At 41.1% G+C, this 16,093-nt stretch overlaps 3 protein-coding genes across 4 annotated transcripts in view; 1 reads left to right on the top strand and 2 right to left on the bottom strand.

The window, feature by feature from the left end:
- Nucleotides 1-793: 793 nt before the first annotated feature.
- RB195_017736 (uncharacterized protein) lies at nucleotides 794-1,192 on the bottom strand (the record flags this gene model as incomplete). Its single annotated transcript, XM_064184857.1, has 1 exon — nucleotides 794-1,192. The coding sequence occupies one exon, from the start codon at nucleotides 1,190-1,192 to the stop codon at nucleotides 794-796; it is 399 nt and encodes a 132-aa protein (XP_064040738.1).
- Nucleotides 1,193-1,533: 341 nt separating this feature from the next.
- Nucleotides 1,534-2,049, bottom strand: RB195_017735 (uncharacterized protein; the record flags this gene model as incomplete). Its single annotated transcript, XM_013437006.2, has 1 exon — nucleotides 1,534-2,049. One exon carries the CDS (start codon nucleotides 2,047-2,049, stop codon nucleotides 1,534-1,536), a length of 516 nt encoding a protein of 171 aa, XP_013292460.2.
- Nucleotides 2,050-9,702: 7,653 nt separating this feature from the next.
- Nucleotides 9,703-16,093, top strand: part of RB195_017734 (uncharacterized protein) — a gene marked incomplete at both ends in the record, with an annotated part of 46,605 nt that continues 40,214 nt past the window's right edge. For both annotated transcript variants that reach the window (XM_064184854.1, XM_064184856.1), the window contains 18 exons: nucleotides 9,703-9,843; nucleotides 10,564-10,629; nucleotides 10,711-10,832; nucleotides 11,201-11,258; nucleotides 11,464-11,548; nucleotides 11,809-11,906; nucleotides 11,982-12,069; nucleotides 12,150-12,226; nucleotides 12,651-12,812; nucleotides 12,886-13,023; nucleotides 13,115-13,234; nucleotides 13,310-13,363; nucleotides 13,434-13,577; nucleotides 14,030-14,224; nucleotides 14,297-14,457; nucleotides 14,631-14,750; nucleotides 15,143-15,238; nucleotides 15,630-15,743. In XM_064184854.1, the coding sequence (XP_064040735.1) occupies nucleotides 9,703-9,843; nucleotides 10,564-10,629; nucleotides 10,711-10,832; nucleotides 11,201-11,258; nucleotides 11,464-11,548; nucleotides 11,809-11,906; nucleotides 11,982-12,069; nucleotides 12,150-12,226; nucleotides 12,651-12,812; nucleotides 12,886-13,023; nucleotides 13,115-13,234; nucleotides 13,310-13,363; nucleotides 13,434-13,577; nucleotides 14,030-14,224; nucleotides 14,297-14,457; nucleotides 14,631-14,750; nucleotides 15,143-15,238; nucleotides 15,630-15,743 (2,039 nt within the window). The remainder of the gene's footprint in view (nucleotides 9,844-10,563; nucleotides 10,630-10,710; nucleotides 10,833-11,200; nucleotides 11,259-11,463; nucleotides 11,549-11,808; nucleotides 11,907-11,981; nucleotides 12,070-12,149; nucleotides 12,227-12,650; nucleotides 12,813-12,885; nucleotides 13,024-13,114; nucleotides 13,235-13,309; nucleotides 13,364-13,433; nucleotides 13,578-14,029; nucleotides 14,225-14,296; nucleotides 14,458-14,630; nucleotides 14,751-15,142; nucleotides 15,239-15,629; nucleotides 15,744-16,093) is intronic.

Here is a 16,093-nt window from a genome sequence, read left to right as displayed (position 1 = left end):
ACAAGTGCAGTGACCATGACTATGAAGTGGTTCACAACGTCTCATTTATTCTCTACCAAATCCAAATGAATACAAATGCTTGATGCTACTGCACAACCGAACACAATGGTGACGGGGACGGTAAGAGATCCGTCGCACCACATTTTATAGCTTTGTGGCGTTGCACTAAGCCGACTCGGTGAGACCGTCGCACCCCACTTTCGGATTTTTGTGATTACCCAAACAAACACACACACGGATTTTTCCGAAAAATTGAATTTGTATTTTTTCTAACGACATTTCTGTCGTCCCCTCGTCTTAGATATTCAAGCATTCACGAAATGATCACGAACTGAAGTGATGATTCCGTGGTTCTCTCCCTAAACTCGTCAGTACACACTTGGAGGGTATTCAAGCTTGATTTAACACCTAAGTATATTCCTTCAACTTCGTAAAAATTTGGAAGCATAATTCAAGGATGAGTTTCTCTTCACTTTCTCTCGAACAAATAGCACACAATAATGTGTTAACATGAGATGAAATGAACATTATCCTTGATCTGATAAATATAAGGTTCCACGCCAAATCATCTAAACTGTGCGGCACTATTTAAGCAGCCGTTTGTTCATGTGTTTCTAATTTCCGAAAAAAGGACGTCACCAACCAGACGAGGCAAACGTGCGGTGGAGATAGTCATGCGGTTGAGTGCATTAGGGTGAAACACTGTAGCTTCCACGGTCATAAAAAATTCACATTGTTTCGTTTACTTCTTGACAAATTCATTTGGATTCGCTACACCGCTGCGCTGTGGAACTCATCTAAGCCATTTTGCCGTTTCTTGAGTAGAAGTCGTAGATGATTTTCTCCAACCCCCTTCTCGATGCAATGGTTGTTCCCTTTGGGGTCGGAGAGCGATCATCCTCGTCGTGCGACTGGCGAAGTCTCGACGGGCATAGCGGATGCTTTTCACCGCCTGTGCAGCATCAGCCAGCACTTCTGCCCTTCTCTCTTTAAGTTCTTCCTTTATCGCCTCTCTGCAAAGCCTTGCGAGCACGGACGTGAGTTCTTGGTTCCCTGCGGCTCCACGCTGATGTATCAGCTCAAGAGTTTCAAGAGGCAGGCGTCTCTTAGTGGTTTTAGAACTCTCAGCCTTCTTCGCGCAGTCGTAAAGGTGTTCAACGAGCCGGTCACATTCCTCGTCGATGTTGTCCATTGCGGAATCTTCCCAAAAGCCGGCTAGCGTCGCGAAGAGATCCCATTAAATGATAGTTCTGGGATTTCGCTGTCTGAACTTGACGGCTTTCTCTTCTCTCCTTGCGAAGGAAAATCTTCCTCGGAGGAGGCGATGGTCCGATCCCATATGGAACTTTGGCACAACAGCGACGTCCGTCAGGCAGAACCTTGTATTGACGATGATGTGGTCTATTTCATTACGGCACCCTCCACTGTATGACTCCCACGTCCAACGTAGAGAGGGGGGCTTCTGGAATTGCGAGTTCCCATGAATGGTCTTAGTCGTGGTGATGAAGTCTGAGAGCCTCTCCCCTGTTAATTTCATTGTAGGGCGTGGGTCTCGATGTGAAGTTCCTCAGGCGTTCTTCTCTGGCCAACTTTGGCCTGAGAAGAACACCTGAGGGCGTTGAATTCACCAATTATGACCTTGTAGAAGGCATAAACTTCTCGGTAGAACTTTTCCAGGTCCATACAGAAAGCTTCGACTTCTTCTTCTTGGTAGCTTGATGTTGGAGCGTAAGCGACGAAGATAGTCAAAGCTGGTGGTGGTCCACATCTTCTCATCCGCAGACGTCCGTTTCGGGTTGTAACTTGTTCGAAAGGGTCGATGTTCCTTGTCATACTCGTGTTGACGAGGACGCCAACTCCACCTACACCTCTACTGTCGCATGTTCCTAAGAACAGTTCTCCACTTTCACGTACGGCGTTGAGAGAGTGACGTCGTCTCGTCTCGGTCAGTCCGATGATGTCGTAATTAATCTTCTTGGCTTGCATCATCAGACCTTCGATGGCCGCTTCCGATGCAAGCGTACGTACGTTATAAGTACAGATCGTCATCCTAGTCCTTTTCCATTTCGGTAGCCTATATGACTCCTGCAACCCCGTCCTTCCTGGCGCTATCGTACCAGTTTTTCCTCTGGAATCAAGAGACTCGTTTTTATTACTGTGACATGCAAAAAATTTTTAAAACCCATGGGCAAGTTGCAAGCCTCTAGTCGTATAAGTTTTTGGAAGAACTTCCGTTCTCCCGGATTGGACATGTGGAGCTTATTTGCTGCAGGCGACTCCAAACTGCTTCCCTTGCACCTCCCAGTCACTTGATTGCAGGCTTTTGGCCAGACCGACGTGCGAATTACAAAGATTTTATGAGTCAGTCCTGGCTCAGCAGAAATCCTAATCCATAATCCTCTGAATCCACCTGCGTCTATGGGCAAGCACAAGGTCGCTTTTGGTCCGCGATTAGCCCCCTACCCGCCACCCGTGGACCCCACGTAGCCGACTGCGATCCCTTTAGTGAGGGAGATCCGTGGTCAACCTGGTCGTGGGTCTCATAATTAAACTCAGGACAGAGTAAACTTTGAAAAGTCTTTTGACTCATGAGGAACCAAAAGTAAGCCACCGTCAGAAAGAAACGGTTTACAAACGTTATCTATCTTGCTGGAACAGACGAATGACTAGATAAGCGATCTCTACATACAATGCACGCTTACATCAGAAGCGGCCATTGAAGAACTGATGATGCAAGCCGGGAAGATCAAAAACACCATTGGGGAGACAGAGAGGAAACGGCGCTACCTACTGAATCCCGTACATGACGCTGCAGATGAACTGTTTGTATGGCCTTCTATATGAATCTGGAAAAGTTCTACAAAGAAGATCATAACTTTATTCCAGCGCTGAAAATGCTCTACAAGAACGGAGAAACAACACCTTATCAGGAGCTTTTATTTGAATGAGCAGCTAGAGACTTCCCAATTCAAACATTGCGACTAAAGCCACCCATGGAAGTTTAGATCCTGAATCCTTCCTCCTTATGGTAGACGTTTGTACCGCAGTGAAATTGATCACATCATCCTCACTGAGAGCTTCTGGCTGACGGATGCAACTGTTGACCCAAAACTCTGTACGGGATTGGACCACCACCTCTTTCAAGAAGACTTCACATAGAAAGCCGTAAAGTTACCAAAGCGAAATCTCAGGATCATCACCGATTAGGAGCTTTTGCTTCGTTAACCGCCTTTTGGGAAGATACCACATAGAGAATTTGATCAGCTCATAGAGCATCTCCACGACAGTACGAGAAAAGCGGAGACTTTCAAAGCAGCTAGGAGGCACCTATATCTAACATTTCTAGAGCTAATACGTTAGCATAAAGCTGCAACAGCTGCAGGCAGCTATGTATCGAATTCTGAGCTTGCGATGCTTTACAAACTTCGGCTTCGATCATCGGCAACTAACGCCCAATTTGTTTATTGTCTGTTATGTCAAGCTATTTACAGGAGTAATCCTAATATGATTGGAGAAACATTGGATGAGGTGCAGCCCTCATCCACTTTCCTAGCAAACGGAGTTTCAACAGCTCAGCACGATTGACTACATACACATTTTTTTCAAATTCGCAGAAATATTGCGAGAACGCAAGCTGTCGCAATATTTCTGCGAAATTGGAAGAATCTTCTCCTTCGATTTTCCTTCGACTTAGAAAAAACCTTCGTTTCAGTTGAGGTGGAAGAGGTCATAGATGCCTCGGACAACCAAGGCGTCCTTAATTTATCCATAAGAATGCTTCGTGAGTTATGTAGCAGCTTTCCGAACAAAATTCACCCATTCTACAATAATGTCACAATTGAAGTGAATAGAGTGGTTTGGCAGCGAAACAATCTTATCAACAATATTCGCTGCCACTGTTGAGGATGGAATGCCAGGATTTATAATTGCATTTGAGTGGAGGTTGATGACCGTTAGACAGTTAGACTTTCGTTTCCCTGGCAATAACATCAAGCATCGGTTAGGCTAAATGGTTCCCTGCGAACTTGATAAAACTTGGTAAAAAGATTGGTTTTCAGCTTAACCTAGATAAGACGATGTGGGAGAAAAGTTCAAAGGCATCACCCCACGAATCTGAGGTGGTGCAGATTTCAGGTGGAGTATTCGTATACGGGATGGGAGACTACGGAGAGGGGGGTGATTCCGTCCATTTCTCCCTAATTGCCGTAAAAAACTTCCCGGAAGATGCGGCGCCGCACAAGACTGGCGCGCTCCAATTAAACCTCTTGTACTAAATGGTGCGCCAAAACGAATGAAGCCGTATCTTCGGGCGGTTTTTTACGGCAATTAGGAAGAAATGGACGGAATCACCCCCTCTCCGTAGTCTCCCATCCTGTGTACGAATACTGCACCTGAAATCTGCACCACCTCAGATTCGTGGGGTGATGCCTTTAACCCAGATAAGACGATGTGGGGGAACGGATCGGCTTCTGATACATTCCGGACACTGATTTTCCCGCATGACTTCCGGATTCGTAAGAGACTTTCGATATTTACGCTGTGATGTTTTGTCTTAAACAATACAATACAACAACAAACTGGAGAAGACTAAACAAACAACATTTCTGCGAACGCTTATAAGAGACTAATGATTTAGTTTCCCAAGCTAATTGATAATTTTTTCCTCAACAAAGCAGTCTGTTCGTTTCAGTTGATCTGAAATTCTTCTTCGAATCTTCCTTCTTTATATTATCTTTCGGAAAAAGAGGAGGTCATTGATGACATCGAACCATGTTGGATCGGGTGTACTCAAGAGGAAGCTGTGTCAATCTGTCGGCACGAATTCAACCTGTAAGATTTGGGATTAATGTCCCTGAACAAACACCGTGCACGTATTTCGTAAGATCACCAAATTTCGCCGTCATAACAGAGGTCTGTCGATGATGCAAGGAACAAGCAATGAGGAAAACTAAGCAGAAATTAGCTGCTGTGCAAAGGTGAGTTTCAAACTGTGGCGGCCTCTCTTCCGTAAGTAGATCCGTATGTGAGTGATCTCTTCTGCGATACAAACGTCAATGTACAGCTAAATGAAAATCACTTGTTTCTTGTGGTATATATCTCTTTGGGGGGGGGGGGGGGGGGGGGGGGGGTTGGTTGCCCCCCCCCCCCGGGGTCGGAAACCCCTTTTTGGTTCGAAAAAAACCGGCTCGAAAAAAAAACCAAGCCCTTCATCGGAAATGGTACCAACTGGGATAAACAATCATCCCCCGTGTGCCACACCGTTAACCACGTTACGCTCGTAACGCCGGTTCGATTTATATCTCTTTGGAACCAGAGTTTTAGAAGAATAACAATAGAAGTGCGTAGGTTTTTGGTCTCCCAGTGAACGGTACGCTGACCCTCAACGAAAACATAGCTGATACGGAAGGGGTGAAGTACTGATACAGGGTATGTTTGCACAAACTCTTCTGTCTGAGCTTCTTTTCTGGCATTCTCTACTCGTAAAACGTGTCCTTTGAAACATACAAAAACTACCAAAAAGAAAGGCGAAACGGAGAGGATAGACGGCTTCACACAATGGAAGATATAATAGAAGACCAGATGTTTTGTTGGGATGAGCATTTCTAGTTTAGATTAGATTTTCAATTTATTTATTAGATTTATTTTATTTATTAGATTTTCAACAATGCAGTCTGTTTGTTTCAGCTGATCTAAAATTCTTCTTCGAATCTTTCTTCTTTATATTATCTTTCGGAAAAAGAGGAAGTCACTGATGACATCGAACCAAGTTTGATCGGGTGTACTCAAGAGGAAGCTGTGTCAATCTGTCGAACCTGTTGCAGGTAGACAGGTATGGTAATGCCTCTGAATTTCCATTCTTTTGGATGCCCCTGAAGTTAGTGAAACGGAGAACTGGGAGTACTTTGCAGTAATGCTTTCATATTGCGTCTATATTATATTGTTCTTGACGGAGTGTTCGGAACAAAAGTTTGAATGTTCTCCAGATGTGGAAGTGATGCGTTTAGGAAGGGAACTATGAAATCGTTTGCCTTTATTCATTATAGAAAAGAGGAAAAAAGGGTTGTTTGAATAGCAGAAATCTAATTTCACAGAAAGTGTCACCACTATTTTCATTGCTTAGTGGAGGGGTGCGAAGCGAACACAATAGAAGGTCTGAAGTCCAGCTTTAGCCAGACGTTCAGACTGATGTGCATATAAAGATTATATCTGACAGATGGCGATCATGTCAACTGTTGTCAACTCATTGCTGAAGACGTTACCGGAATTTCTTCATCATTTTCCGGATTAGCTCAGGCAAAATATCGACGATTTCCTGTTGGATATTTCAAATGTTTGTCTGTTAACTGTTCTTCAAATCCTCTAGCGATTGATGGAGGGCAGTGTCTGAAATTATTTTCCTTTAGTTATCCTTAATCACTCGGCCATACCGTTTTTCCATTGGAGAGATTAAACGCTCGGATTTATTCAATTTTTCTTAAGTGAGCTGTGGCGACTCCTTGTTGAAGGAACACACGCTCGGATTTCAGATCAGCTAGTCTGGAACGGTCTCCAACACTTCAGCGTACCGTTTCCAGTCACTATTCCCGTTGCACCATTCTCGTAAAAAAAAGTATAGGTCGATCACACAAATTTTTAAACTCGATGTATAGAATGGCGCTTTCTGTACTTTTCAAAAGGATTATTGGTTCTTTTCCATACAAAATCTTTTCATTTTTTACAGCGCTTTAAAATGTTGGAGAATACGCCTAGCCCCTTATGCTTACAACTTACACCTTAAAACAGCTCTTTTATTCCTGTGCATTGCATAGTGTCTTCTTTCAATTTTAGAGACAATTGTAGTGTTCGGAGAAGTTTTACTGTTGATAATGTTTAAAAGTTCATTCCAGTTAAACTCTCCGTGACATTTTCAGTTGTTTAGGACCGCCGAAATTAAAACCTATGGTAACGCTTTTGCAACAGAAGCGTTTGCTCTTCATTACCTTTGAGAATGACATCAAAGATTGCACATGGAGATTGTATAGTTTGGTTGGATTGGAGGGCTTAGTAAGAGGTTGATTAGCAGATTTCAAGGCTTTTGGGAGCACGGAAATCTCCTCGAAGAATTGCATTTGTAGATCTTATCAAAATCACTGGACATCTGTTATATTCGGAAACAACTGATAGAAAGAATCAGCTGTCTTGCGTATCAATCCGCTCGCGCCAGCGCGATCGACTTTTCGGAATTGGTCGAGGTGCAATGAACGCGTATTGTTTACAATGATTTGCGGGTTTGTCAAGTCAGTATTTTATCCACATGTATATGACATAATACATATGACCGCATCGTACTATGACAATGATATAAAGAGTTGATTTGTCCGCGTGCGACACGAATTCGCTCGCCTAGTCGAAGATATTTCGGATACCTCAAATCTGAGTAACTAAGCTAGCTCACTGTAAGGAAGCTAGCTCAATTGTGTAAACGCTCTATATATAATAAATGTTCAACTCGACAGTTAAAGACGCAATCTTTTCATGGTTTTGTACTAACTATTAGTATTCGAAACTCAATTGGTGAAATGCGAAGATTACTTGGATTAACTTTGGATCTGGCACTACTAAATAATTAAATACTCACAGCTACCTCAAAGGTGCAAAAAAACACAACAAAGTTGTTCCTTTCAATCAATGTCTCAACTGTCATTTATTTCATCCGCAACTGCTGCTGGGACGACTATCACGCTGCTCTATCCAGTCTCTCTCTCTGAATCTTTACTTTCGTATCGATGCTTAATAATAGTGTACAAATGCTGATGTTACTCCAATATTCAAGATGACAGAAGAATCTTTAGATAATTTAATGAGATCTTATCAAAATGAAAGAGAAGCGTTTGAACTGTATCAAATGTATTGATTTAATATTCAGTACGGCAACTGATTTTGTGCTCCAAAGTCTTTCCTTCGTATTCTTCCCCAGCGAAGTTACCACCTATCTCGATTCAGATTCCTTCACCTTTCTTCTTGTTCTATTAGTGAAGTCAACTTTTTAATTCAATTTTCTACCGTTAAGAGGAAATAATCAATGGACTCGCTGGAAATTTCTCGTCGCTATCTTATCTAAGATGAGCACCAATCACATTCCAGGCGCTGTCATTCCCTCTCCCTAAATAACGAGCGTGCTCAGTCCCCTCTTGGACAATAACCGTAAGTTTATTTTTATGAATTAGGGGTTATCACAACGTTGTAATCTGCATGTCGTTGTAAGTTCCATCCGCATAGGTAAATCGTACATGCGTATGTAAACTAATCTACCCAAGTTTAACCTTTTCCAATGTGTACTAATAATTCAATGTAGTAATCGTAAGTAAGTCGTAAAACTGCTAGCCCCAAACTTATCAGGTTTAATGTGTCTTCACTGCAGAATCCAGAAGAGGGTGACTCATGACGAACCGAAAAATTAAGCGACTCTATTTTCACCGCCACCGACACATAATTTGACCAGATAGTTCCTAAGGTTGTAATGCAGATTCAATTCATGTCTTAGGTCCAAACTCTAGATATACAAAGATTGTCGATCAAGCAACTAGTATTCGTATGTCTAGCAGAGATAACAAAGATGAAAACATTTTGCTGTAACGATTAGTTGGGCACAAGTTTTTTTTTTTTCTCAACACGCGCTGATGTCATATCTAGTCGTCTTTGAGAAGTGGATTTTGAAGGATTCTTCTAACTATTTTTGAGAGATGATTCTTGAACCACACTACTATCACTATTATTTGCTCACTTCATATTACGTCACTGCTATTCATTCATGATATGATTATTTTTGACTGTTTCCACTGCTCATATGACATTTATTCCAACTATTCGGTCTGTGTACAAACTGCACAAAAAAGTTGCATTTGAAATCCATGAAGACTACTTTCATCGAATAGTTTCTCGTCAACATTTTAACGAGTCACGGGCTCTCCAGTTCCTGAAGAAGCTTTTAATTTTAAACAACACTCAAATTTCGACACGCACCAGGTCATAACCTGGAATTCTTTAGCTGGCTTTTTTCAATAAGATTTTTCGCTACCTCACTGGCTTGTTCCTAGGCCATGTTTGATTATGGAGACCGAAGGAACGTTTAATTTCACTTATCTTAAGGTACACTTAAACTATGTGGACATCTATTATCGCTACTTCAAGAAACATTTTATAGCTTAGGGTGGTCCCGATCAAAGGATCCACCCGTCGTGTGCACACTAGAAATATCTCTACAATCTGGTTATCTAGTCTTTTCCTCATAGTTTGCTCCAAAAATGCGGGTTCTTCACCACTTCTGTTTGTTCAAAGTTAACTGCGAGTTTTTAGAATAAGGTGATGCCAGCGAATCAGAAAATATTGGACCATCTTGATGTTAAGACTTCACGCAATACTTTCTTTGGAAATGTTATTCTCAAATTGTCTCCTTCAGAAATCTACTTTTTTTATACTGTTTTCATACTCCATAATATTCACTTTGAAATGAAGATGCTGAACATTAGTATTGCTCTCACAATACCATATCATTTTTTGCAACATATCATGGGATCATGTTTGTTTTTATTATTATTATTTATTCGCTGTGGAAGGGCTTAAATTATCTTTGTTTTATTGTGGCTCCTCTTCTACTTATTTCCTCGTTAAAAAGAACGTCTATAAAAATGAATGGTCTCTAAAAAATTTTCTACTTTCCGGATGCTGTTGATGCTTCTCCTGTCCATCCTCAGCGTCGTTTGGGCTGACGACGTACGTATGGATTGTCATCCTGAACCCGGAGCAACGCAACAGAACTGCGAAGAAAGAAACTGCATATGGGAACCACCTTCGGACCAACAGGTCAGCAAAAATACTGTAACATTCGCTGTGCATGTAAATAACTCAATGCTGCATCTTCCGTTAACCCACACTGGGTTCCTTAAATGGTTCTTGTAGCTGCAAAGTGAACTGATCACTAATCTTTAGATGTAGACTGGGAATTGAACGAAACATATTTGATTTAGTTCAGATCAAGAGAAAATAAAAATCTCTAACCGCTACACTACATCCGCACTAGGTAAATGTTTGTTTGCGTAAATAATAACAATAGTACATTCAACAATAATGGTACATGGTACCTATTGTTATTGTTTACGCAAACATTGGGCCACCCAAATAAAGGTTTTTTGTTGTCGCTATACAAGCAGAACTTTGGCTAGTCTTTGGACAGCAGTCTAATAATGTGCACGTCATGTTTAATTTTTTGTTTGCCATGAAAATGGAGAATCAAAAAATACACCTATTGCTGATGCTCGGAAATCTAAACGAGGTAAGAGTGCGGCGACCACGCTCTTCATACTTCGTTGACGATACTTTGAAGTGAATGTTGAGACAAAATCCACGTCAAACAACTAGAGAGTTTGTGTCTAGGGAAGCTCAATACGTCACAAGTCAGTTTTTTTGAATTATTTTTTATGATGTTCAAAAAGAAATGCATGAAAAACAAAATGGGTGTTATTTGTGATTAAACCAAACATTTAAAAACCACTGCTAATCATCAGCCTTAATTGTTCTTTGCAGACAGCAGGACCATGGTGTTTCATGAAAAATGGCATTGGCTACACGAACATATCAACAAAGGGTTCAGTAAGATTTAATTATTCCAAAATTATGCTTCTAACTGTTTTTTTCGATACTTCATGTCGCAAACAGTTACTTCTTCTCCAGGTCATCACCCTGCGACGAAACAGTGGACCGAAAAACCCATGGGGAGACGATATTGAGCTTATTTACTTCAGTTCAAACACGATAGGAAAAACCCTTAATGTGAAAATATATGTGCCTGGGCGGTGAATCCATCTTATTTCTACCTTTTGCTGCTCTCTAGTGATTGCGAAGAGAGTCGATCGAAGATTATTACTGATCAGATTAGTACGCAGTGGGGAATCTACTTTTTTTTACCATGTACCTTAAAAACCCATATATTTAATATGTATCGAAACGCAATTTGTTTGGTAGAATTGCATCTATTAGAAGTGAATTCCTCTGAAGCTATGGAGGAGTTTTGAAACTATGGTGGTTCAAGAATTTTTATCTGCTCTTTTCACCATCAGAGTTCAAAGAGTTGCTTCAGTGATCACATCTTTAGACTACTGGGATCAAAATTATTCAAGGGAATATATGTTTGCTAACTTTGCCTAAAAATACTATCATTCAGATATGAGCCACCTGTCAACTTTCCACGCAATCCATCTGTTTCGGCTGACAGTTTAAAGGTACAAATATGCTTTCCATACGAGTTCTTTCTCGGAAAATGGAGCCAGCTTGCTACTACTATCAGGCGTTGCACGTAGATATCTCGGAATCGTGGAAAAATTACATATTACGATAGGAGTCACTTCGTTGAGAATGTGGTCTATGTTAACTTCTGTTCTACCCGAGACAATTTCTCTTCTGGCTCCCTTTCTACTGACTTTGCAGCTCTCTACTCATAACGCCAACAATCTATTTTCCTTCACAGTGGTGCGCAAATCATCAAGAAGACGTTTGTTTGATACATCTCTTGGTAAGTTCAGATATTATCGTAGTTTAGGTGTTGTAGTGATTCTAAGGGAACTACACAGTAAGCACGAGTGAGTATCGACTTGGAATCAAAGCAGATCAAAGTCTGGGAGTTTATTTGTCTTTAACTCCTATTGAATTCCCATTTTCGGGATACTTGCCCATGTCAGGGCTGTGTTAATCAGACGGTGGCTCATTGTTCATTTTTGTTGCATGCTTAAGCATATCGTTTTTTGATATTGTAAAAATCCTTCTGATTTCTAGGTGGTCTTATTTTCTCTGACAAATTCCTCCAAATTGCCACTTACTTGCCCTCGGACGCTATGTATGGATGGGGCGAGAACGTGCATCTATCCCTTAAGGTGAGGGAGGGTTTTTTTTTTCGCATAGATTTGGGTTTAGATGTGCTAACGCACTTTATCTGCTTAGTGTTTCAGCACAATTTCACTGCATACACGACATGGGGTATGCTTGCAAGAGACGAACCGCCTAGTTCAGCCGGTCTCGTCACTAAAAATCTTTATGGTATGAAGTTATGTATCGGCTGACTTCAGTTCACCGCTGACTGGTGCTCGTTTCCAATGATTGAATTGCAGACCATTAAGGTGTCCATCCATTCTATATGATGCTCGAACCAGATGGAAATTCACACGGAGTCCTCATTCTTAACAGCAATGCGCAGGTAAGAAAACTTCTGCTGATTACAAATGAAATACAAAGTATTGCGTTTTCAGTGTTAATCCACCACTCTGAGATACCCAGCGCGCCCAGCTGTTCGTAACTGTAGAGTTTAATTCTTGCAAAAGTTATGCTCTCAAACGAATCCGACAGTAATGTGTTGATCTCAGGGAATGGGAGGCGTGCTTGGCCTCCGTCAGTACCAAACTTTTGATCTAGTTAGGCTCATTTACCACTGCGGTGCTCTTTAAGCGTCTATTAATGAAAAAGAATCTACCAAATCATCCATTATTTTTGTCTAGATGATTGTCTCAAATTTAGTTTAAATTGATACACCGATACGTAAACGTTGAAAATTACTTCCAGGATGGGATACTTGCACTAACCGTAAACTTGCATAGCGATTCTACGAAATGTGATGTTTTCAGGAAGTAACGACAACACCAGGTCCTGCATTAATTTATCGAACCATCGGAGGTAACCTCGATCTCTACTTCTTTCCGGGTCCAACTCCGGAAGAAGTCACGCAGCAATATCTTACATTAATTGGCACGCCTTTCCTACCATCTTACTGGGCTTTGGGATATCAGGTATATGATCGAGACATTTCAGTGTTGTTCTCGACTGTTGCATGACTCGAAGAAGTTTTCGAAAGCTGTTCAGATCTCTCGATACGGCTACAAGAATCTTGACGACATGATTGGAATAATTGATAGAAACGTCAAGGCTGGAATACCTCTTGATACAGCTGTTGCTGATATTGACTACATGGATAGGTACAAGGATTTTACAACTGGAAAGGTTAGCACAGAAAAATTCGAATGTGTTGGTTTTTCTTCTTAGCAACCGAAGAATTGTTGCGAAACGTCAAACAAAGCAAATACATCTTTAGAATTGGACTGGATTGCCAAACTATGTAGCAAAACTGCACACTCAAGGAATGCGAACAATACTCATTTACGACCCAGCTATTCAAGTGGATTACGATTCTTTCCAGAGAGGAATAAATGCGGTGCCTATTTGTTCCACATTTTTCGGTCATGTTAATCTGGTGTTCTTTTATAAATTTTCGAGTACTGATTTCTAGAACGCACGATTTATTGAGTGGGAGCGACCCGATCAAGTGATGCACACGATCCAGGTATTCTCGAATCGTGTGTAATTACTAGGTCCAGAGAGAGAAGAAGAAATGCTTACTTTCATAAATAAAGGATCTCTATCCACTGGCGAAAAACACTAAAATCATGTTAGGAGTTGTGTGGCCTGACCGACATGTGGCATTCCCCGACTTCCTTGAAACAACCAATAATACTGCAACCTGGTGGACTGAAGAATTTGTTCGATACTGGAATCAGGTATTTTTTATGAGAGATAAGAAGGGAAATTACGAGGGAAATGCATATGTTCTGAGTCATTTGTGTATAGGGCTTTTCGTTTGTTAGTCGTTATTTATCATTTTGATAGGCGACACCATCCATTACAAAAATTACTCATCTTTTGACCATCCATAAATTATGGTAAGCGCAATTAGACAAAATAATCAATTTACAAATAATCGCTTACGTAACTTGATTGATTCATTCACTGCGGACAAATAGTGCTGTCAAAATGAGAACTTTGCTGTTTCCAAAGGAACTTCGTGAATGTACAAAAAACATGTTGTTGGCATTCGTGGAGGTCATTGTGATTGTGTTGAAATTACTTAGACAACAACTTCCCTCGCTGCTAAACCACTTGTCGATAGTTAACAACGAGATTTCGTGCATAAAACTCACGTAAGCCATCTGGCTTCCAAAAAGTATTTGAGGTCTCTTACGATGGGATTTGGATAGACATGAACGAACCGGCGAATTTCGGAACCAACGAGGGCAACCCTTGGTACTTTGACAATCCTGATCACCCGGACGACGAAGCCTTAAAATGTCCGATGGTTGACGGTGGAAAAGACGCCGAATGGGACATGCCTCCATTCAAAACCCATTCCGTTTATTTTTATGGGCAGGCGAGTGTATGTTGTACGAACTCGCTCAGAAGATTGTTAACTAACATATATAGCCAATGTGTTCTCTTCCAGGGTTCATATCTAGCGTCAAAAACGCTTTGCATGTTAGCTGTGCAGGCAAATGGTACCCAGCGTTTCTACAACGTGAAGAATCTTTATGGATGGAGTGAGGCCAAAGCAACCCAGCAAGCACTATTCAAAGCCACCAATAAAAGAGGCGCAGTTATATCAAGGTTCATTTTATCGTTAATAGTGACTGATTTTAATGGTTTTTCTGCTTGTGAATAGTGCAGCAAGGGAATTTAATTGAGAATATCCAAGCTCTACAAGATAACCATAATTTTGGGACTACATACATTAATTACAGTAATTGCATTTTTAGACATGAATCAACTTCTCATCTTAGGTCCACTTTTCCCTCGAGTGGTCGTTTCGCAGGGCACTGGTTAGGCGACAATAGCGCAACATGGGAGGACCTTCAGTCGTCTGTCATTGGAGCCCAAGAGTTTAATATGTTTGGCATCCCGTAAGTACCGTTTGTAACAGACATGTCATCGCACAAAAGCAAGTAATCCCATATCATTTTTATGATAGAAATAACTAGCTGCTCCTATTCCGTCTTATTTAGTCCCTTTGAATTCATCGCCAGTTTTTTTTCCGAGGAATTTCACGGTGGAGAAGACAGATAGTTTTGTCGGGATTCATATGCGTTCCCGAACTCAGAATCGACAATTTATTATCCTTGTTTTTTTTAAGTTCACGATGTGTCAAACTTTAGCTTCTCCTCACGTTTACGATGCTTAAAGACTTGCTTTTCGTTTTTCCCATTCTGGTCACCTTGTAATGACATTGCTGTGCCTTAATCCCTTAAGCTTAACATTAACGCTACCTTTCCAGGCAAATTTTCCCTTCATTCAGGTACGTTGGGTCCGATATTTGCGGTTTCAATGGTGAGACAAATGAAGAACTCTGTCTCCGATGGCAACAAATGGGTGCATTTCACTCGTTTATGAGGTCAGTAGATTTGATAGACATGGTTTCTTTGAAATGAGTTTTTCACTCGTGTGCCCAGGCACGTCTGAAAATTGAAATCTGTAGAGGTTTTTCTAGAACGTTAGATTGATGGATTTTACACATTTTGAATTTGCATCCTACCTCCACTTTTTCAGGCGTCATTTTTGGATTTTGATTTTATATGTCATACTTTTGTCACTCCTATTTACTTTGCCGCTGATCGATTTTCTAAAATTGAGTTTTGTCAATGATTATGGTGGATGAAGAATAGCATGAATATCTCCCGGAAAAACAGAAAATGATACCCTTTGGGTAGCATTTGTTCCTAAGCGATACATCACCCTCTTCATCTCCTCACACATGGTACTTTGTTATCTATATTTACATTCAGGAACCACAACACAGAAGGGGCATCACCTCAAGATCCAGCAAGATGGCCTTCCGTCGCTGCCGCCGCTACAAAGGCCAATTTGTTTCGATATAAATACCTACCCTACCTCTTTAGGTGAGAAGATGGGAGACGATAATTTGACAAAAACTTTCGATTTTCCTACAGATTTTACTGACAGTCATATCGTTTATGATTGTGATGTTCGAGGAACATGGAACAGACAAGAGCTTTATTTTCCACACATTCATTTTTGTACGAGATATCTTATCACCAGGATAATGACAATCAATGACCACTACACTGTGCCTTAAGGTTAAATCTTTAGCGTATATATAACGAGTGGACGTTAGAAGATACTCAAGGCCCGGTCGCTTTTTGAAAAACTTTCTGAAAGGCTAACTTCGCTGTTTTTACTCTCGCTTGACTTCCTACGTTGCGTGAAGCTTTGCAAAATGCTGGGAAAA

The sequence above is a fragment of the Necator americanus genome, chromosome II (assembly GCF_031761385.1).
Source record: "Necator americanus strain Aroian chromosome II, whole genome shotgun sequence".
Classification (NCBI taxonomy): Eukaryota; Metazoa; Nematoda; class Chromadorea; order Rhabditida; family Ancylostomatidae; genus Necator; species Necator americanus.
The sequence above is the reverse complement of the archived record's forward strand: the minus strand, read 5'-3'. Positions and strand labels throughout refer to the sequence as shown.